Source organism: Bos indicus, chromosome 17, assembly GCF_029378745.1.
Source record: "Bos indicus isolate NIAB-ARS_2022 breed Sahiwal x Tharparkar chromosome 17, NIAB-ARS_B.indTharparkar_mat_pri_1.0, whole genome shotgun sequence".
In the NCBI taxonomy this organism is placed as follows: domain Eukaryota; kingdom Metazoa; phylum Chordata; class Mammalia; order Artiodactyla; family Bovidae; genus Bos; species Bos indicus.
This window is the reverse complement of record NC_091776.1, coordinates 52,759,749-52,782,142: the sequence shown is the minus strand read 5'-3', so window position 1 is coordinate 52,782,142 and position 22,394 is coordinate 52,759,749. Positions and strand designations below refer to the sequence as shown.

At 40.8% G+C, this 22,394-nt stretch overlaps 1 protein-coding gene across 5 annotated transcripts in view; it reads left to right on the top strand.

Moving 5' to 3' along the window:
• The window catches only part of CCDC62 (coiled-coil domain containing 62), a 44,563-nt gene that overhangs the window by 6,648 nt on the left and 15,521 nt on the right, over positions 1 to 22,394 (top strand). For 3 of the 5 annotated variants that reach the window (XR_011561151.1, XM_070769473.1, XM_070769471.1), the window contains 7 exons: positions 2,374 to 2,475; positions 4,850 to 5,021; positions 7,199 to 7,300; positions 12,493 to 12,581; positions 12,927 to 13,042; positions 14,866 to 15,591; positions 18,522 to 18,678. Coding sequence is in view for 4 of the 5 variants with exons in the window: in XM_070769473.1 (XP_070625574.1) it covers positions 2,374 to 2,475; positions 4,850 to 5,021; positions 7,199 to 7,300; positions 12,493 to 12,581; positions 12,927 to 13,042; positions 14,866 to 15,591; positions 18,522 to 18,678 (1,464 nt within the window). In the remaining variant the exon portion in view is untranslated. The remainder of the gene's footprint in view (positions 1 to 2,373; positions 2,476 to 4,849; positions 5,022 to 7,198; positions 7,301 to 12,492; positions 12,582 to 12,926; positions 13,043 to 14,865; positions 15,592 to 18,521; positions 18,679 to 22,394) is intronic. The other 2 variants (XM_070769472.1, XM_070769474.1) reach the window with 2 other exon arrangements.

Below are 22,394 nucleotides of genomic sequence, written 5' to 3'. Positions count from 1 at the left end.
CAGTGTTGTTTTGTCTTGAAGATGAAACTTCATTACAGCTCTTTTTTAATCTTTAGGCCATTTGTTTGGTAGCATCCTTCATTTTATCAACAGTGGGTTAATTTTAAAAGTCTTTCTCAAAGTCTGAGATCAGTATCATCACGCAGCTTCAAATTATGTTTCCTGAATAACTGTGTCTAATCTGATGAAACGAATGTTAGTGGCATATTGGGAACAAAATGTCAGAGTGATCTTTCAGTTTTCAGTCCTGGCTGATGAGTCATCAAATATCTTTTGAGCTCATGCTTTTTTGAGAGGCACAGTGAGACAGTCTTTTTAAAAATATTTATTTATCTTTTTTTTTTTTTTTTTTACTGTACTGGGTCTTTGTTGCTGCAAGGGCTTTTCTCTAGTTTCAGAGAGTAGAGGCTACTCTCTCGTTGTGGTATGCGGGCTTCTCATTGTGGTAGCTTCTCTTGTTTCAGCGCAAGGGCTCTAGGGTGGACCGGCTTCAGTAGGTGCAGCTCACGGGCTCAGTAGTTGTGGTGCATGTGGGATCTTCCAGGACCAGGGATCGAATCCATTGGCCGATGGATTTTTACCACTGAGCCTCTAGGGAAGCCTGAGAAAGCCTTTTTTTGCTGTTGTTGTTAACTGCCTTCATTTTCTTGTTTCATAGTGATAGCAGTGTAGATCTTGGTAATATAGTGAATCTTAGTAACTCATAATAATTGTATAGATTTTATGTCTTAAATTTTTTTTTTCAGATTACTCTTCTAGACAGTTTCTAGCTGTAAAATAAGTGAAAACTATCAATGGAATCTCTTGATGTGAAAGTGAACTTTGTCGCTCAGTCCTGTCTGACTCTTTGCGACCCCCATGAACTATAGAGTCCATGGAATTCTCCAGGCCAGGATACTGGAGTGGGTAGCCTTTCCCTTCTCCAGGGGATCTTCCCAACCCAGGGATCGAACCCAGGTCTCCCACATTGCAGGCGGATTCTTTACCAACTGAGCCACAAGGAAAAGCCCAGAATCTCTTGATATGTTAAATTAAAAAATGGAAGTATGTTAGTCAGCTTGGGCTGCCATAACAAAATAGCATAGACTGAGGGAAGGCTTAAAAAACAGAGATTTTCTTCCTCACGGTTCTGCAGGTTAGAAGTTGAAGATCATGGTGCCGGCATGGTTGGTTTCTGGTGAGGGCTCTCTTCTTGACTTGTAAATGGAATGGTCACCTTCTTACCACGTCCTCATGTGACAGGGAGAGAGACAGCACCTGAGCAAGCTCTCTGGTATCTTTTCTTCTGAGGGCTCTGATCCCATCCTGAGGGCCCCACCCTCATGACCTCATCTAAACCTAATTCCCTTTCAAAGGCTCCACCCCCAAACACCATCACATTGGAAGTTAGGGCTTCAGCATATGCATTTGAGGGGGGATGCAGTTCAGTCTGTAGCAGGGAGATTTTTTTCTTTTTTTAAATTAATAAACTTTGTTTTTTTAGAGAAGTTTAGGTTCATAGCAAAATTGGGTGGAATGTATAGAGATTTCTCATAGATACCCCCTCCCCCGCCCCCTCCCCCAGCCAGCCTCCTCCACTATGGACATTGTGCATCCCAGGGGAACTGATACATTTGTTGTAACCAGTGACATGTCATTGCCACATCATTGGGTGAGACATCAAAGTCTATAGTTTACATCAGGGTTCACTCTTGGTGTTGTACATTCTGTGGGTTTTGACAAATAATGACCTGTAACCACCATTGTAATATCATACGAAATATTTTCCCAACCCTAAAAACCCTCTTTGCTCTGTTCTTCTTTATTGCAGTCCCTTGCAACCCCTGATCTCATAGTTTTGCCTTTTCCAGAATGTCATGTAGTTGAAACCATAGAGTATATAGCCTTTTCAGATTGATTTCTTTCTCTTAGTAATATGCATTTAAGTTTCCTCCGTCAAATCTAGATCTATGGTTTAAAAAAATCCCTGATAAGTGAGAATACCTCAATGTGAAGTTATTTCAACATAAAGTAAAAAAAGATGCACAGAAGTTCTTAATGCTACTTTATTTTAGCCAAGGAAATCTCTCACTAATCCAGTTTCTGTTCATTCTTCCCGTTCATGTTCCTCTTTCTCGCCAACCAGAAAGTATACATAAAAGACCATTAGGAAGAAGGCACGTTTATAAACGTAACTGATAGAATTCAGAAGGGAATCATAAGAACTGAGGGGAAATAGATGTTTGTGTTGCTTTTTGATGACTGCTTAAATAGCTCCCTTTGTTACTGAAAAGGTTAAAGAAAAAACAAAAAGAATGAGCACAGATTATGGCTGGTGAGAGTAGTGAAAGCTTTTAAATGACTGGGTTAGTGTTTTGCGTTTTTTCCTTGTAGGCTAGAAATGAAAATCTCAGCAACACGCTAGTGGAACTTTCTGCTCAAGTGGGACAACTGCAGGCTCGTGAACAGGCTCTCACCACCATGATAAAGCTGAAGGTAACGCAGAATAATGATGCCTGCATGTGGCAGGCACCTTGTGGTCGACAAAGTATAGTCATGTACCTTATCTCACTTAAGTCCCACAGCAACCCACAGATAGGGTGAGCTATCAACATTACTCTCTTTTTTTAAAATTCTGGTTTTAGAAATGAGGGAAACAAGTTTAAAATGACGCGCCCAAGGCATTGAGAGGAGGCAGAACTCCACTGTGGGTTTCTGTCTTCAAGGCCTGTTCCACGGTCTAGCATGCCTGAATTAGCTGATTTTCTTCTGAGGTATTCTACTACTAGGTCTCATAAAGTTATTAGCAGTCAGATTACTTGTTAATGTTTTTTAATTGAAAAGAAAACTTAGCAATCAGCAGTTGATATAGTCACTAACATGCCATAAACAGTGGTTGATGAACAGTTATCTTTTTTTTTTTTTTTGTGGCCACATCGTGCAGCATGTGGGGAATTAGTTCCCTGACCAGGGATCGAACCCATGCTCCCTGCACTGGGAGTGTGGAGTCTTAACCACTGGACCACCAGGGAAGTCCTGATAAACAGTCTCTTCTATTTGATGACACATGTGTTTGACCACAGGTGACTAGAGAAGTGATGCTGGTATAATGTGATTTTTCCACCACATGATCAGGGACAAGGTTTCAGAAAATTAAAGAGAAAGTATTAAAATCTATAGAGTTGTCTTTAATCAAGTAGTGACCAGTTTCCTGGCTTCAGCAACCCCTACAGTTTCCATCGAAGCAAAGTCCTGGTAAAGCTGCCAGTACTGAGATGCTGAAAATGATTGCCTGACTGGTGTGTGTGCGATGGCATTTGCTTAACTGTGTCCATGTACTTAATAGGACTACTGTGAAGTTATCAGACTACTTTGTTATCTGATCACAAAGTTCCATCTGCTGCATCCCAACCCCTGTCGGTTTTTGAATGATCTGCCCCAACCCTATTTTTTCCATAAATCCTCCTAACGTGAGATATGCAAACTGTGAAGTGTTTCAGGAACGCATATATGATGCTACCACAGAAACCTTTGTCCTTAAGCAAAGGTGAAACCTGCTGATAATCGATATTCCCTATGAGTGGTGGGGAGAGTACTTTTACTTATTATTTTCATACCTTCTGGTGTTATTTGAATTGCTTTTCAACAAGCAGATAGATACCTTTTATGTAATTAAAACAACCACTTCAACAATAAGAGGTTCTGGCTTGGGTAGGTTTGGGATGAGGTCTTGGAGTCTGTCGTCTTAAGAAGCTGAAAAGAAGGAAAGGAAGAGAGGGCCTCTGGGATTTATCTGTAATCCAGAAAATACAGCCCACTCCAGGGCCTCCAGTCCTCCTATTGCTATTATAGTTTCATAGGTAATCAAATGTTTGGTTCTAGACTTTCTGAGACTGCAAACTGGTGGTTCATGCATGGTTTTGGGGGCCAGCCAGCCAAGTTCAGATCAAAACTGTCACTAACTTGTGCTATGCTTAGTCACTCAGTCATGTCCGACTCTTTGTGACCCCATGGACTGCATCCCGCCAGGCTCCTCTGTCCATGGGATTCCCCAGGCAAAATACTGGAGTGCGTTGCCATGCCCTCCTCCAGGGGATCTTCCCAACCCAGGGATCAAACCCAGGTCTCCTGCATTGTAGGTGGATTCTTTACCTCCTGAGCCACCAAGGAAACCCAGCTTGTGTAATTGTGGCCAATTTCCTGTCTACTCCTCTGTCATGTGGGTAATAACAATATTTCTTACCTCAGATAGTTACTATGAGGCTTAAATGAGTTAACACATGGAAAGCGCTGGATTGCAACTGGGTACCCAGTTACACAATGTGGTCTTTTTTTTTTTTTTAGTTTTTATTAGTGTACAGTTAGGGCTTCCCTGGTGGCTCAGAGGTAAAGCCTCTGCCTGCAATGTGGGAGACCCAGGTTTGATCCCTGGGTCAGGAAGATCCCCTGGAGAAGGAAATGGCAACCCACTCCAGTACTCTTGCCTGGAAAATTCCGTGGACCACAATCCATGGGGTCGCAAAGAGTTGGACACGACTAAGCGACTTCACTTTTACTTTTCATAGTTCATTTACCATGTTCTGTGTTTTAAGTGTACATCAAAGTAAATCAGTTATATATACACATATACCCACTTCTTTTTAGATTCTTTTCCCAGATAGGCCATTACAGAGTAGTGAGTAGAGTTCCCTGTGCTATACAGCAGGTTCTTACTAGTTATTTATTCTATATATATGTCGGACTATATAGTAGTATGTACCCGTCAATCCCAGTCTCCCAATTTATCCCTGCTCCACAATGAGATTTCAGTAAGTGTCATCTTGTTTAATTGGCATTTTAAAATGTAACAGTTTTCAAATTTGGGTTTTAGGACAAAGATATTATTGAGGCCGTCAATCACATTGCTGACTGTTCGGGTAAATTTAAATTGTTAGAGCATGCCTTACGTGATGCTAAGATGGTGGAGACCTGTATTGTGAAAGAAAAGCAAGATTATAAGCAGAAATTGAAGGCACTTAAGATTGAAGTCAATAAATTAAAAGGTAAGGAAGAGGCCTAAATGGAGGTGTTTTATCTTGGGAATATATTTCTTCATTTGAGTTCACTTAATCTGATAACTGGGAAGAGGTCTGTTGTTAGCATTAGGTCCCATCATGAAATGTTCATTTGTATAGAAGTATGCAGCAGTTTTTGTGTTACAAGATGAATAGCAAGAGTGGGGAAAACTGCCTAATGCATTATATTTAAAAAATAATCCTGCCTTTGCTGTACCAGTTAACTGTTGCTACTATATGCCTTGTGGCAATCAACGATGGTATCTCAGTGGTGTCCTTTGATAAACTCATTTATCTGGAAGCCACTAGGGACTTGGCTGATCTCTGTTGGGCCCACTGGAGCATCTTTTCCCCGGCTGGGTAGTATGGGCATTTCTTCCCATGGTGAAGGCAGAAACTTAAGAGAGGAAGCAGAAAGATAAGAGGGCCTGGCACACCATCACTTGCCCTTCATTCTGTGGCCAAAGTGAATCACATGGGTGAACCCAGAGTCAGGCAATGGAAAAATATCCTCTGTCCTTTTATGGGAGAAACTAAAAAAAAAAAAAAATTGAGGAATGAATGCAGGGAGGGATAAGGAGTTGCCACCTACAACACAGACTACCAGAGTGGCTGTTCAGTGGATGTTCTTTTTTGGGGAGAATTCCTTTTGTGTCCTCCTTTTTCCTTTTTCATTCTCACAGTAACTCCATGGTTTATTCTACTCCTTGAAGTTTTCTAATGAAACAAAGGTTGGGTATGGCAGATAGGTTAGTGCTACATACTTGGAGGTAGATCTAGGTGATAGAGTAAAAATTTGCATTTGTCTACAAAGCCCTGGTGGCTCAGATGGTAAAGCGTCTGTCTACAATGCAGGAGGCCGGGGTTTGAGCCCTGGGTTGGGAAGATCCCCTGGAGACGGAAATGACAATCCACTCCAGTACTGTTGCCTGGAAAATCCCATGGACAGAGGAGCCTGGTAGGCTACAGTCTATGGCGTCACAGAGTCGGACACGACTGAATCTGTATCTATCTATCTACAGAGGGTAAAGGGGGAGGCCCACTTGGCTCTGGCTTTTCCCAACTGTATCACAGAAGAAGCTGTTGGATTCAGGAGCTATCTGGGTCTTAATTCCACACCCAGATGATTGCATTTGTAAGTGGTCATCAGTTGGACCTGAGGACTGACTCTCACAGTGGAACAGGCAGCCTTAGAATGACAAAGTGGTGCAATGGTGTGGTTACTCTGCCTCTGTCCCAGGTGGGGCCCCTTGTGAGGCAGGGAGTTACTGTTGAAATTGGGAAAGGTTATTGTGACAGGTTTAGTTTAAAAGACTCCACCTGCTAAAATCTTGTTCTAATGATGCCCTGACTCCTGGCAAATGATAATTTTGTGTCCATTTGTAGTTTCATCTAAAACCATAATCGTACTATAAGCCCCTTCACAGCAGGGATGGACTCTGATAGCACAGCCCTTGGAGTATATTGCAGGCATTCAGTACATTTATTGAATGTTATGTATACCTAGGTAAGATTAAAAGTAAAAAGAAGTCTGTTTTATCAATTTTTATGCCTTATTTTAGAAATTTAACATTTGTTTAAAAAATATAAAATAAAAACAGGGTCATGGATAGTGGGCCAGAGAGTAAGGGACAGAGACTCATTTAGTTTGAGCGCACTGGAAAGACATCTTCGAAGAGAACATTTGAGCTGAAACTTGGAAGAACTAGTCATGTAAAAATCTGGGCCAAGATCTTCCAGGCAGAAGAAACAGCAAATGCAAAAGCCCTGGGGTGGGTTCGGGGGTTGGGGCAAGTGAAAGGAACAGATTGAAAGGACAGGGCCAGGCTGTACAGGGCTTAAGGGTCTGAGTTTATATTTCATCCTAAATGTAGTATGAGGGCTTTTAGCAGAGAAGTGGTGCCAGCAGATGGCCCTGATGGCTCTGTGGACATCAGGCTGCAATGGAAGAGGCAAGGTTCATGCATGGAGACAGTGGGAGCCTTGGCCAGGATCACTGCCAAGCATGCAGTGAAATGTCAGATACAGGACATTTTAGCTGTAGATCCAACAGGACTTCATATGGATTGGAAGTGGGTGCTAAGGACATGAGAGGTATTTGCAGTGTATATTCCTCTAGAAACTAGTATTTATTTGAGGACTTTCTCCCCCTTCTATTTGTGAAGAGGATCTAAATGAAAAGACAACAGAAAATAATGAACAACGAGAAGAGATCATTCGCCTCAAGCAAGAGAAGAGTTACCTGCATGACGAATTGGTCTTTACTGGTAAAAATAGATTGTTTAAGTGATTGAATAGTTATATATTTTGTAACCTGTACTTTCTTTGGTACTACCATGGTGGGCTAAATGAACTGTGCCTGCCTCAAAATACTATATGTATTTATGTAATTAATTTTAACACTCTTTGAGAAATGAAGAGAGACCATACGGGACATTTTAAAGCTGTCATCATGCTTCCCAGTTAACTCAGTGTTCCCTTCTGTAAAATGAGGAACTGCTGTCCCTTCCAGCTTGAGTATGTGACTATACTTCTTACTAAAAATGTAACACTTGGCTTAAAAATTCATTAAGAAAGAATCTTATGAGCCAAAGAAGGGAGGATGTTCATACTTTTGCAAACACTAGGTAAAAATTAGAAATTCAACATTTTTTCAGTTTTCCAAATAAATCACCTGTAATTATTGCAGTCGGAAAACTTCATGTGTTTTGTTACATCAGTATGACCCCAAAATAATAATATTGGAGATGAATTGTTCATGATTTGAAAGCAAGTTTGTCAATAATGTGCAGTGTAAAAATTGCACACACATCTCTCCACCGGCTGCCATATTCTCCTGCACTTTTAACCCCAACTCACCCCAGTATGTTAGAGTGTAGCCCCTCCTTTCTCTACTCCCAACTGAGAATCACTGAGATATAGATCTGATCCATATATGGCCCTGCCAGCCAGGATTTTTTTGGACTGTAATTCTCGTAGTTTGTATTAAGAAAATCATAGATTTGGAGATAAAATTCAAAATAGAAATTAAATGAACATTTTTGGGTCTACTCATACATACCCTCAATGTTCTTCCTTCTAGGAAGAGAATACATTTCTGTAAGTTAAAGGACAGGATACGGTATTACTTTTTTTTTTTTCAAATAAAGTGGAATTCTTAATTTTAATCTCTTGTGATTAAGATAGGAGAAATGCAGTTTTCTACCACTAGAGGTCACTATTTCTGTTATTTCTAGGATTGCTGTGTTTCAAAGCAATACTCTCCTATACAGCATGCACACAGCTAAAGATACATATATAAAGATATACATATATTTGGATGTATACATAAAGATACATATATTTGTGGCTTTACAGTTGAATTAACACAATCTTTGGATCAGTGTATATTTGCCAGGCACTCTGTTAGTGACCAAGGCCCACAGAGAATTTAGTGTTACACAAATGCTATGAATAAAATGCTATGAAAGGTCAGAAGATGGAGAAAAATTTACAAGATATTTTAATAAATAACCTCCTTTTCTTTTGGTTCATCTATTTCTACTCTTTCTGTTAGGTATTATTAGGTGAAGTATATGTAATTTGTTAGCTAATACTCCAACAAATCCATTTTGTGAAATAATTTTTTTAATCATTTCCTAAGCTGATTTCTTAAACATTTTTTCTGCTCAAACCACTGTCTCAGAACAATTTTTGTACGCTTAAATGATAAAAGTGAATTATGCCTAAAAATAATTTTTAAAGGCTTAACATGATAATATGCTCTCAGGTGCCATGGCTGAAAATTAACACATTTTATTTGAGATTGGAAGATGCCTTAGAAATGTACTTTTAATTCAAAACTTCATTTTCCCTCTTACTGAAGTTTTCACATAGGCTTAGAGACAGGTTTCATTTGTCCATGTTGCTTATAAGAAGTTTTTTTTTTTAAAAAAACATGCTAGTTTACATTTCTGTGGTCCTGGGAGTTCTGTAAGACTGCGTGAAGGTCTTTCAGGCAGTGAAAGGCACACCGGCTTGACCGGAGCTCAGCAGGTCCAGACGGCCAGCGCCCCTTCTTTATGCTGCTGTCCTCAGGCTGCCTTGCTCAGGCAGGTGTCAGCAGAGAGTTCCGTATCTCTTTGTTTTCAGTAACCAACGTGTGAAAATAGGCAGGCCCACTCCACTGTGGTCCCTAGTGATCCAGCCATGGAGGAAAGTGTCAGATCTAAGGAAGCAGTTCTGTTTTATGCAACAGTAGATGATTCTAAAGACAGTTAAGGCAGTACTGAAATACACTTAGCATCGCCCTTTCGATGCCAGATAAAGTCGTTAGCTTTTGTCTAGGGGGCCGTGCTGTGCCCTAAAGAAGTATCTCTAAACACTGGGAAGGCACCAGCATGTTAGATGCTGTTGAAAATGAGAGGTGGGTAGAACAGAGAGCAGCCAGGAGGCCTAGAGGCCGATAGGCATCACTTCCCCTGTGAAAGGAGCTATGGCCCCTCTTTTATTGTTTTCTCTGTGCATAGGATTGAATTCATACAGACTAAATGGGGCTTCATAAATATTGCAAGTGCACTGATGCTTTAGGCTTTTGTTATGGTGTTGACTCATCTAATGCAAGGAAATCAATTCAGAAATGAGGAGACGTAGTAGTTTAAACCCGAGGCAGTAGCTTTCACTGTGCCGTGTCCTCCGTTCTGTGCATGTGGATTACCTTTTTGAAATAAGATGATACTGCAGGCCCGGGTTGGAAGGGCTGAGCATTAAGCGTGTTTGGGTAGGAGGTGGTGGCTTTTCACAGGTCACTCCTCGTGCTTTATTCCACCTGGCCCTGCTCTGATTACCAGCAAGCACTTGGCAGAAAACCTGTCTAGGTAGAGTCTCGTCCCCAGCAAAGCTCATGCCTTTGTCCTTGGATGGTTTCTGTGATGTTCCAAACGTAAAGCAATGATAAAGTAAATATTTGTATTCTTCATCCAATAGAAAAATGACACGTGGAAAAGAACTATTAATAAACCATAGGAGTTGCACATTTCGATTTAGGCTGCATCTGATTGACTCAAAATCCATTCATGTAATAGAGGGCCATTTTGTGCATTTCATTTGAACTTCTTATAAATATAGGAGGTTCTTTTAAGGTTAAACATTTATTGTTGCTCTCTCACTTCTGAGTGAATGAAATGATTTCTCATTAAGCATAATACTAATATTTTTTTCTGGTGCAAGACTTCACATAGCACTTCAGATCTTTCTTTTCTGTGGGTTCTCATTTGCCAAGTTCTGAACCCATTTTAAAAATATTGACTTCGCATCATCTCACATGCTAGTAAAGTAATGCTCAAAATTCTCCAAGCCAGGCTTCAGCAATACGTGAACCGTGAACTTCCTGATGTTCAAGCTGGTTTTAGAAAAGGCAGAGGAACCAGAGATCAAATTGCCAACATCCGCTGGATCGTGGAAAAAGCAAGAGAGTTCCAGAAAAACATCTATTTCTGCTTTATTAACTATGCCAAAGCCTTTGACTGTGTGGATTACAAAAAACTGTGGAAAATTCTGAAAGAGATGGGAGTACCAGACCACCTGATCTACCTCTTGAGAAATCTGTATGCAGGTCAGGAAGCAACAGTTAGAACTGGACATGGAACAACAGACTGGTTCCAAATAGGAAAAGGAGTACGTCAAGGCTGTATATTGTCACCCTGCTTATTTAACTTCTATGCAGAGTACATCATGAGAAACGCTGGGCTGGAAGAAGCACAAGCTGGAATCAAGATTGCCGGAAGAAATATCAATCACCTCAGATATGCAGATGACACCACCCTTATGGCAGAAAGTGAAGAGGAACTAAAAAGCCTCTTGATGAAAGTGAAAGAGGAGAGTGAAAAAGTTGGCTTAAAGCTCAACATTCAGAAAATGAAGATCATGGCATCTGGTCCCATCACTTCATGGGAAATAGATGGGGAAACAGTGTCAGACTTTATTGTTTTGGGCTCCAAAATCACTGCAGATGGTGACTGCAACCATGAAATTAAAAGACGCTTACTCCTTGGAAGGAAATTTATGACCAACCTAGATAGCATATTGAAAAGCAGAGACATTACTTTGCCAACAAAGGTCAGTCTAGTCAAGGCTATGGTTTTTCCTGTGGTCATGTATGGATGTGAGAGTTGGACTGTGAAGAAGGCTGAGCGCCGAAGAATTGATGCTTTTGAACTGTGGTGTTGGAGAAGACTCTTGAGAGTCCCTTGGACTGCAAGGAGATCCAACCAGTCCATTTTGAAGGAGATCAGCCCTGGGATTTCTTTGGAGGGAATGATGCTGAAGCTGAAACTCCAGTACTTTGGCCACCTCATGCGAAGAGTTGACTCATTGGAAAAGACTCTGATGCTGGGAGGGATTGGGGGGCAGGAGGAGAAGGGGACACCAGAGGATGAGATGGCTGGATGGCATCACTGACTCGATGGACGTGAGTCTGAGGGAACTCTGGGAGTTGGTGAGGGACAGGGAGGCCTGGTGTGCTGCGATTCATGGGGTCACAAAGAGTTGGACATGACTGAGCGACTGAACTGACTGACTGATACTCCAACTCTAGTAATAATGAAGTGTCCCCATTTCAGCAGAATATTTATGGTCTTTATAAAAGAATGAATATTTTAAAAAATACCTCTTTTTCTTTCTGAGCTAGGAAATTGAGTGTAATATTCAAGTGTATATTCAAGACAATTCTGAATCTTACTTACCTATCAGGTAAAAAGAGTTCTCAAGAAATAGAAAGTCTGTAAAGGAGTCCTGGGCTTTCATTAAAATGGAAAGACAAGTTTATCTACCTATGGGGTCACCTCATAGGTTCAAGTATCCTAAGTCTTTGGTTTGCAAGATCACATAGGAATAGCCTGATTGTGAGATTATATCAGATTGACTTACATACTGAAGAAAACAGTGATTTTTTTTTCCCCTTGTAATGTTAGTTTTTTTTTTATGTTGATAAAAGTAATATGTTGTTTGGATTTTTATAAGGAAAATGCATTTACAAGTTACCTGTGTAATGTGAATAAATAAGTAAAGAATAAAGTATTAAATTTTAGAGATTTAGAACTCATCCCCTCCCCCCAAAAAAAGGAAAATAATTTTCTTTAATCTTTACATCTAAAAATAACTTATTTTGATATTTCAGTGTGCTTGCCCTCAGCCTTTTTCGATGCATATGTACATACAGACACACACGTCATTTGATCATAGAGTTTGTACAGTTTGGAATACTTTTTTGACTTAGCATTAATTATATTGCAAAAGTTTTCAAATTTAGTTAGAATCACAGATTAAACTTCTTCCTGGACATCCATTTTGCAATTTTAAAATTCAGAAACGAGTGTGAAAAAAAATTGTTAGCCATGTGCACATTCAGTTGTCAGAAATGAAGAGGTGTGTATTGATGTGGCTGGTGAAAAATGTTTTAATAATATTTGTTCTTAAATAGCAGAGAGAGAAAAAAGGAAAGATGAGCTACTTGATATCGCAAAGTCAAAGCAAGAACGCATGAATGCAGAGCTGCATAATCTGAGACAGGTACGTCCCCACTCACTCTTCACTATTAAGTGGGAAACATTTATAAACAGACATCAAATTAGGAAAAGTGTATGCCTGGTGATTTTGTTTATGGTGCTTCTGGAATCCTGACTACTTTAAAGGTGTATCAATCGTATTAACCTCGCAGATAGAGTCTTGCTTATAGTAAAGGAGACTGGTTATACTAACAAATCTTGGTGCTAACATAGGAAAAAGGAAAGCAAACATATTCAGCATATGTCTTTAGCCACTGTCTGATACGTTTTAGCGTCTGAAACACCCAATTGTTGGCTTGCTTTAGCTTTGTCGTTACACTTTGTATTGATTTATCAATATCTACGGCAGATTTACGTAAAACAACAGCGTGATCTGCAGTTTCTTAATTTCAATGTGGAAAATTCTCAGGAATTAATACAGATATATGACTCAAAGATGGAGGAATCAAAGGGCATGGAATCCAGGTAACCTTAGTAAGATGCCATTAATATGATATTGTATTTATTTCCATCATTCATCAATATTTGTTAAGTACCTACTATGGGTCAGTACTTACTACTATTCCCTAGATAGCAGGGAGTAAATGGGAAAAAATATATGTGAGCTAATAATTATCATTTTAATCCTGGGTTGTAGTGAGACTAGATTTAGAATTTAGGCATGATCCTAATTAAACTATTTGATAAATTTCATTAAATACATTATTTGTGTGTGTGTGTTGTATAGAAGGCTTTGAGGTAAAGTAGACATTACAGAGATGAATCATTTATTCAGAACTCTCAGTATTTTAGGCACTGGGCTAGGAATAGAGAGAATAAAGATATACTGGGTATTATGCTTATCTAAAAGAAAGAACATCAAAGAATGGTAGAAATAACTGCAGTAGAAGTTCAGCTGAGGGTGACCTCTGCTCTCAGCTTGATTTTTCCATTTTCCTTATTAATGGAAGAAGATATCTGCTCTTACCTATAACAGGCAGTATGTGAATTAAATTGGTTTCTGTAAAAGTAAAACATAAACATATGAAGAGTGGTTTAATTTAACAAGCATACAACTGTCCCACAGTTCAGTTTAGTCCACATATCCAGCCAAAATAGTAAGGGAGTGGTGGAAAGGAGGGGGCATTCGGGGAACTCCCATTTCTCCACATAAGGGCAGAAGCTGGGCCCAGTGGCATGCTCCTTTCCCTAGGAGGCTGGCGTTCGGGGTCGGGAGTGGTCAGGAGTTGCAGGGTTTTGCTGCAGACAGGAAGACTGGGAACTCACCCCACACTTTGCTGCATTCGCTGTGCTTTTCTTCGGGTCTTTTACTGGGGATTCTAACACCATGGCTCTGTATCCCAGCATCTGCAGCTGCTACTAATAAACATCAGACCAAGCCGGCGATCTCCAGCAGGCAGAAGCCCCTAACCAGTTGTCTCTCTTTCCTTTTTGTACTTCATTTCCTCTGGGAGGCACCTGGGCTAGACGATTGAAGTTATTCTTTAAGAACATAAAGCGGCCTTTCCTATTCTAGAAGGAGAATCAGAATCATATAGATTAGAACACCTGAACACATGTGACATGAGAATTTTAACCTTGTAGTAAAAGGTTTGTCACAGTGAGTTTTATTTTATGCACATGTGTCATTTTTACTTTAGACTGGTTTTCGGTACATAGCTACATAGGTGTAGCAGATAAGTGGGATGTCAGAATACAGTATGGTGCACACATTTGGCACTGTCCAGTTTATCTCTGTACCTTGAATCCCCATTGCCTTTCAGTTCTGGCTTTAGCTCTGTTTACTGTGAAACTAATAGAATTAGGAAAAGAAATAACAGGTCAGTCAACAAGTATTTACAGAACACTGAGTGTGTATTAACGACCGTCCTAGGTGCTAGGGGGATTAAAAATGGCTTCATATGTGAAAAACACCCTTAAGCATCTTTAGACAGGACATTCGTGTGTCTGAAACAGCGAGCCTTACAGTTGTAATAGGAGAGTCTCTCTGATGAATTAGATCATCTATGCAGTAAGATAGTGATTTGCAGTATGGACATATGTATAGTAGACCTTAAGGATGGGACATGGGGGAGTGGGCATGTGGGCTTGGTGATCAGAAAGACTTCCTGGAGGAGGCTGGGCTAAAACTGGGCTCCAAAGAATATAAAATTCCTACCTTCTATTTTCAACTGAGACAAATGGGTCTTATTAGGGTTTAGCTCAACTGATGAGGTTTGAGTGAAATATTTAGAATGATAGTATCAAGTGTATCTTATAACTTCCCGTTTTTTGTAATGCCACCATAGCAGAGACATGTGTTTATCAGACCTTGAAAATAACCACCTAAAAGTCGATTTTAAGAGGGAGAAAAATCAGAAGTCACTGGTTAAGGACCAAAAATTTGAGACCACGTTGGTTCAGCAAACTAGGTCAGACAAGAGCTCTTGTGATGTATGCAAAGAGAAGAAACTACAGGTTAATACTTCATTTGGGGGAAAAAGTGTAATTGCTATCTCATCTCTATTTGCAAAAGACTTAGTGGAGAAACAAAAGTCTTGGTCTCTGGGAGGAAAAATCCAGATTGAACCCGAAAACAAAAGTACATTTTGCAAGATCCACGCAAGATCACACAAAGGGAATGGAATTGGGATTCAGAACGAAGAGAAGCAACCCTCAGAAACATCAACATCTGTATCTGATGAGAAATGGCATGACGTCAACGTTTACCTGGGCCTGGCCAGCTGTTCTGATTCAAAGCAGCCAGAAAAGCTGGATGTCGACTATCAGGACCACCTGGAAAGGCCTGGAGTCTCCTGTTGCCACAGAAATGAAGCCTGTGTGGATGAAAGCGACATGTGGGAGTCCAAGTGCTGCCACCCGAGTAACTTCGTAATCGAAGCGCCGGGCCACATGTCTGACGTGGAGTGGATGAGCATCTTCAAGCCTTCCAAAGTGCAGAGGGTCGTGCGCCACAAATCTGTGTGCACTTGTTCAGAAAGCGCCAGCGGGACCAAGTACAACTCTTCGACAAGGTCAGTCTCGTTTCACGTTTGTAAACACCCAGGGAGCCTACTTGGTGGTGTGGTTCAGTTGCTAAGTTGTATCCAACTCTTTTGCACCCCATGGAGTGTAGCCCGCTGGGTACCTCTGTCCATGGGATTCTTCCAGCAAGAATACTAGAGTGGGTTGCCATTTCCTCCTCTAGGGGATCTCCCTGACCCAGGGATTGAACCCACGTCTCTGCATTTTCACGTGGATTCTTTACCGCCGAGCCACCGGGGAAGCCCAGGGAGCCTACTTACTGAGTTTAGAAATAGAAAAGGCCTGCAGGAGCCACTTCATGCCAGCTGTGAAATGCAAGCAGCGTTTGCAACAGACATTGCGTTTGACACACCACTTCCTCTTTTCATCACAGCACAGGCTGTTGAGTTTTTGGTTGCACAGAGACTTGATTCCAGTGAGAATTTGTGCCTAGGACAGCATCTGAGGCAAAGGTTTTGCTTAACAACACAGCCAGTTGTCATGAGCTGAGCAAACATGTTTTATTTTAAAACAAACGGGGAGGTCACTTCACAGAGTAGAATGCTGCTCTGGGGCATTCTCAGCCTGGATCCTTTTGAATCGATAAGCTGTTTCTTTCATGTCCAGATTACATTCCCTAGACCCCAGATAAGACATTCTCCTGGCCTGCATTGGCTTATTGATACATCCGACTGCTTTGGCCTTTGTGTTCAGTTTACATCTCCCAAACTTTCTTACTTTTCAAAATCATGCAGGAGAAAGAATATTTGTATTTAACAAGCTGGTAACAGTTATTGGCCTTTTTCTTTCAGTTTTATTGAGATATAACTGATGTGGAACACCGTCTAAATTTAAGGTGTTTGCCGTAACGATTTAAGTACATCAGGAAATGATGAGCACAGTAAGTTTAGTGAATGGCCATCATCTCATATAGATACAAAAGAAAAAAAAATTATTGTTTCCTTGTGATGAGAACCCTTAGGATTTACCTTCTCAGCAATTTTCGTATATAGCCTACAGCAGTGTAAATGTTATTAATCCTACTGTATGTGAAATCTCTAGTTCTTATAACTGTAAGTTTGTGCCTTTTGACCATTTCTATCTGACTGTATTTTTTATTTTGTTTAAGAGAAGAAAATGCATTCAGTTCAGTTCAGTCGCTCAGTCGTGTCTGACTCTTTGCGACCCCGTGAATCGCAGCACGCCAGGCCTCCCTGTCCATCACCAACTCCCGGAGTTCACTCAGACTCACGTCCATCGAGTCAGTGATGCGATCCAGCCATCTCATCCTCTGGCGTCCCCTTCTCCTCCTGCCCCCAATCCCTCCCAGCATCAGAGTCTTTTCCAATGAGTCAACTCTTCGCATGAGGTGGCCAAAATACTGGAGTTTCAGCTTCAGCATCATTCCCTCCAAAGAAATCCCAGGGCTGATCTCCTTTAGAATGGACTGGTTGGATCTCCTTGCAGTCCAAGGGACTCTCAAGAGTCTTCTCCAACACCACAGTTCAAAAGCATCAATTCTTCGGCACTCAGCCTTCTTCTTAGTTGTTAGCAAATGCTGCCCTTTCAGGCTCATCCCACTGTCCGTTGCTGAATCCTGTAGGTAGTTGTGGGGCACTATCCTAACTTGTGCTATTTTTAAAGAAAACCTTGCTCTTTGACCTTAAATTATAGAAAGAATAAAGTTTCTCTATTGAGAGCCTTATCTGAATCATCACATTGCCTTTCATAGGACTTTATAGTTAAAAATTCCTTTTGGGGATTTTCATTGTTTGGGTTTTCATTTGGCCTGTTTAGAAGCCTGAGTCATTTAAAAATCATATACTGATTCTGTCAGTTGCAAAAGCTTTTTAAAAAATTGGTTGTTACACTAAATGTTACCTGTTCATATTTGGTTTTAATAAAAGATTGCCTTAAGTAATCACAAATCCCAGTAGGACACAACTTCCTGTTTTTCACTACTGAACAAAAACACGCATATATTAAGGGAAAAATTTTGTGTTAGACAGTTTTAAGAGTACAGTGGACATATATTAAATTTAAGGCATGAAAGAAATTCCAAAGCAACTTCTGAGTTTTCTTTCCAGGCCCTTTTGACCTCCCTGGCTTGAAATAATTCAAGTGACTTCTTGTTCTTCCAGCAGAGGCACATGCCAAGGCATCGCATGACAAATGCATGATTAAGTAGAAAAGATAATCATGTTTTCCCATTCTTCCTTAGATTATAAGAACTTGTGTGCACACTTCATCATCTGACCAAAATGTTCTTCACATTTATACCTCCATTCCATTTGACAGCCAGGGGTGTATCTGTGGACAGAGAAGCCATAGCAGCTGCCCTGACTGATCCAGAAGGTCCGTGGGAGAAGGAGGTTTCCAGGGCCTGTTTCCAGGCTCTCTGCTTTGAGCCCAGACTTTAATAACCTGCCCAGAAACTTAGCTACATGTGTCTGTTCTCTAATTACTGAGATCCTGTAGAAGAATTAAGGACCCATAACAGTGCCATTCAACTTTCAGAAAAGAACTTTTAAAAAACTATTAGCAAAAATCAATCTCACGCTGAAAACCTAAAATCTACACGTTTAACCTTATACTGTATTCATTTCTTTCCCCTGTCTCTCTTGGATGATCCTATCCCTCAAACCTTCTTTTCTTTGCTGTTTTTTCCAGAAGGTGTAGAGAGGAGGACAATTCTCTCTTCTGTAGTTACCCTTTAACAAAGAACTTTGTTTTCTTGCTGTGAAGGGTGTGCATTAATTTATAATATCCTATATAAATATTCTATTCGAATCTATACATTCTATTCAAACTTCAGCTTCTTCATGAAAAAGGAAAAATCTCTCTTTTTGTCCTGTTGAGATGCTTTTCTGTATGAGTATTGGTGTCATATGTTTGTTATTGTTTCAAGATGCCTGTTTTTGTTTGGTTTTATTATTCACAGTGAGCTGATCGCCATCCAGCAGTCCCACTGTTTGGATTCTTCAAAATCTGCCTTAAGAGAGGATGAGAAGTTGATAGAGACAGAATCCTCTTCGGCTAAAAAGAACTCATCTAAGATTTTGTTAGTCAACAAAGACGCAGCCCTGCCCAGTGAAAAGGTTTGTATTTCGCTTAGAAATACTCAGCTTAGGGACTTTTCTGGCAGTCCAGTGGTTGGGACTTAGCCTTCCGATGCAGGGGACTGTGGGCTTGATCCCTGGTCGGGGAGCTAAGACCCCACATGCCTCATGGCCAAAAAACAAAGAACAAAAGAAGAATATTTTAACAAATTCAATAAAGACTTTTAAAATGGTCCATATTTTTAAAAAAAATCTTTAAAGAAAGAAAGAAATACCCAGCTTATTCAAGCACGATTTCTCCCCAGTACACTTTTAATTCTCCTGTAGCAATATTGTTAGCATGCTTATGTTAGCGTGCTTAATTTTGGCTGTTCTTCAGGTTTTATTTTAACCATAGGACTTTACCTGCATTATTGAACTGAAGTCATACTTATTTCCCTTCTGTTTTCTTTAAACATACTGTAGGTTAGCTTCAGGCAAAATGTCCCTCAGGCCCTCCAAGTGATTGCTGTATCTATTTTTAGTAAATAGCTTAAAGACACAAAATGAAGAGTACAAGAAGCAACTGTGTACCTACATTCAGATTTAACATGTTTACATTTTGCTGTATTTGCTGTATTTTTCAAGGTTAAAGAAATAGAATGTTACAGATAAAGAGTAAACCCCGTGTGTCATTCTGCCCCGTCCACCCCCTGCCACCAGTCAACCACTACCATGAAGTTGTGTCCACATTGTTTTTATGCTTTTATGTTTTTTGTAAAAGTGTACACTTAAACATCACATACTGTTCAGTTCAGTTCAGTCGCTCAGTCGTGTCCAACTCTTTGCGACCCCATGAATCGCAGCACGCCAGGCCTCCCTGTCCATCACCAACTCCCGGAGTTCACTCAGACCCACGTCCATCGAGTCAGTGATGCCATCCAGCCATCTCATCCTCTGGTGTCCCCTTCTCCTCCTGCCCCCAATCCCTCCCAGCATCAGAGTCTTTTCCAATGAGTCAACTCTTCGCATGAGGTGGCCAAAATACTGGAGTTTCAGCTTTAGCATCATTCCTTCCAAAGAAATCCCAGGGCTGATCTCCTTCAGAATGGACTGCTTGGATCTCCTTGCAGACCAAGGGACTCTCAAGAGGCTTCTCCAACACCACAGTTCAAAAGCATCAATTCTTCGGTGCTCAGCCTTCTTCACAGTCCAACTCTCACATCCATACATGACCACAGGAAAAACCATAGCCTTGACTAGACGGACCTTTGTTGGCAAAGTAATGTATCTGCTTTTGAATATACTATCTAGGTTGGTCATAACTTTCCTTCCAAGGAGTAAGCGTCTTTTAATTTCATGGCTGCAGTCACTATCTGCAGTGATTTTGGAGCCCCAAAAAGATAAAGTCTGACACTGTTTCCACTGTTTCCCCATCTATTTCCCATGAAGTGATGGGACCGGATGCCATGATCTTCGTTTTCTGAATGTTGAGCTTTAAGCCAACTTTTTCGCTCTCCACTTTTACTTTTTCATCAAGAGGCTTTTTAGTTACTCTTCACTTTCTGCCTTAAGGGTGGTGTCATCTGCATATCTGAGGTTATTGAGATTTCTCCCGGCAATCTTGATTCCAGCTTGTGCTTCTTCCAGCCTAGCGTTTCTCATGATGTACTCTGCATAGAAGTTAAATAAGCAGGGTGACAATATACAGCCTTGACGTACTCCTTTTCCTCTTTGGAACCAGTCTGGTGTTCAGTGTCCAGTTCTAACTGTTGCTCCCTGACCTGCATACAGATTTCTCAAGAGGCAGGTCAGGTGGTCTGGTATTCCCATCTCTTTCAGAATTTTCCACACTTTATTGTGATCCACACAGTCAAAGGCTTTGGCATAGTCAAGAAACCAGAAATAGATGTTTTTCTGGAACTCTCTTGCTTTTTCGATGATCCAGTGGATGTTGGCAATTTGATCTCTGGTTCCTCTGCCTTTTCTAAAACCAGCTTGAACATTAGGAAGTTCACGGTTCACGTATTGCTGAAGCCTGGCTTGGAGAATTTTGAGCATTACTTTACTTGCATGTGAAATGAGTGCAATTGTGCAGTAGTTTGAGCATTCTTTGGCATTGCCTTTCTTTGGGATTGGAATGAAAACTGACCTTTTCCAGTCCTGTGGCCACTGCTGAGTTTTCCAAATTTGCTGGCATATTGAGTGCAGCACTTTCACAGCATCATCTTTCAGGATTTGAAATAGCTCCACTGGAATTCCATCACCTCCACTAGCTTTGTTCGTAGTGATGCTTTCTAAGGCCCACTTGACTTCACGTTCCAGGATGTGTGGCTCTAGGTCAGTGATCACATCATCGTGATTATCTGGGTCCTGAAGATCTTTTTTGTACAGTTCTTCTGTGTATTCTTGCCACCTCTTCTTAATATCTTCTGCTTCTGTTAGGTCCATACCATTTCTGTCCTTTATCGAGCCCATCTTTGCGTGAAATGTTTCCTTGGTATCTCTAATTTTCTTGAAGAGATCTCTAGTCTTTCCCATTCTGTTGTTTTCCTCTATTTCTTTGCACTGATCGCTGAGGAAGGCTTTCTTATCTCTTCTTCTATTCTTTGGAACTCTGCATTCAGATGCTTATATCTTTCCTTTTCTCCTTTGCTTTTCGCTTCTCTTCTTTTCACAGCTATTTGTAAGGCCTCCCCAGACAGCCATTTTGCTTTTTTGCATTTCTTTTCCATGGGAATGGTCTTGATCCCTGTCTCCTGTACAATGTCACGAACCTCATTCCACAGTTTATCAGGCACTCTATCTATCAGATCTAGGCCCTTAAATCTATTTCTCACTTCCACTGTATAATCATAAGGGATTTGATTTAGGTCATACCTGAATGGTCTAGTGGTTTTCCCTACTTTCTTCAATTTAAGTCTGAATTTGGTAATAAGGAATTCATGATCTGAGCCACAGTCAGCTCCCGGTCTTGTTTTTGTTGACTGTATAGAGCTTTTCCATCTTTGGCTGCAAAGAACATAATCAGTCTGATTGTGGTATTGACCATCTGGTGATGTCCATGTGTAGAGTCTTCTCTTGTGTTGTTGGAAGAAGGTGTTTGCTATGACCAGTGCATTTTCTTGGCAAAGTTCTATTAGTCTGCCCTGCTTCATTCCGTATTCCAAGGCCAAATTTGCCTGTTCCTCCAGGTGTTTCTTGACTTCCTACTTTTTCATTCCAGTCCCCTATAATGAAAAGGACATCATTTTTGGGTGTTAGTTCTAAAAGGTCTTGTAGGTCTTCATAGAACCGTTCAACTTCAGCTTCTTCAGTGTTACTGGTTGGGGCATAGACTCTTTGTTTAAAATGTACACAAATGTCTTTTGCAGTGTGATTTTCCAGCTGTCAGTATTTGGTGACCCTCATCAGTGTTGACATTGTGGACCTGGCCTCTTCATTCTGATGGTTGCTCAGTGTGCTGTCCAGTGACCGAATACACCGCAGTCTGTCTGTTCACACCCCGACATGCAGACAGTGAGATTATTTCCGTGTGGGTGTGTGTTTAGTTGCTCAGTCGTGTCCGACTCTTTTCGACTCCATGGACTGTAGTTCACCAAGCTCCTCTGTCCATGGAATTCTCCAGGCAAGAATACTGGACTGGGCTACCATTTCCTACTCCAGGGGATCTTTCCCACCCAGGGATGGAGTCCACTTTTCCTGCGCTCCTGGATTGGCAGGCTGATTCTTCATGACTGAGCCACCTGGGAAGCCCTGGGGTTGTTTCTACACTC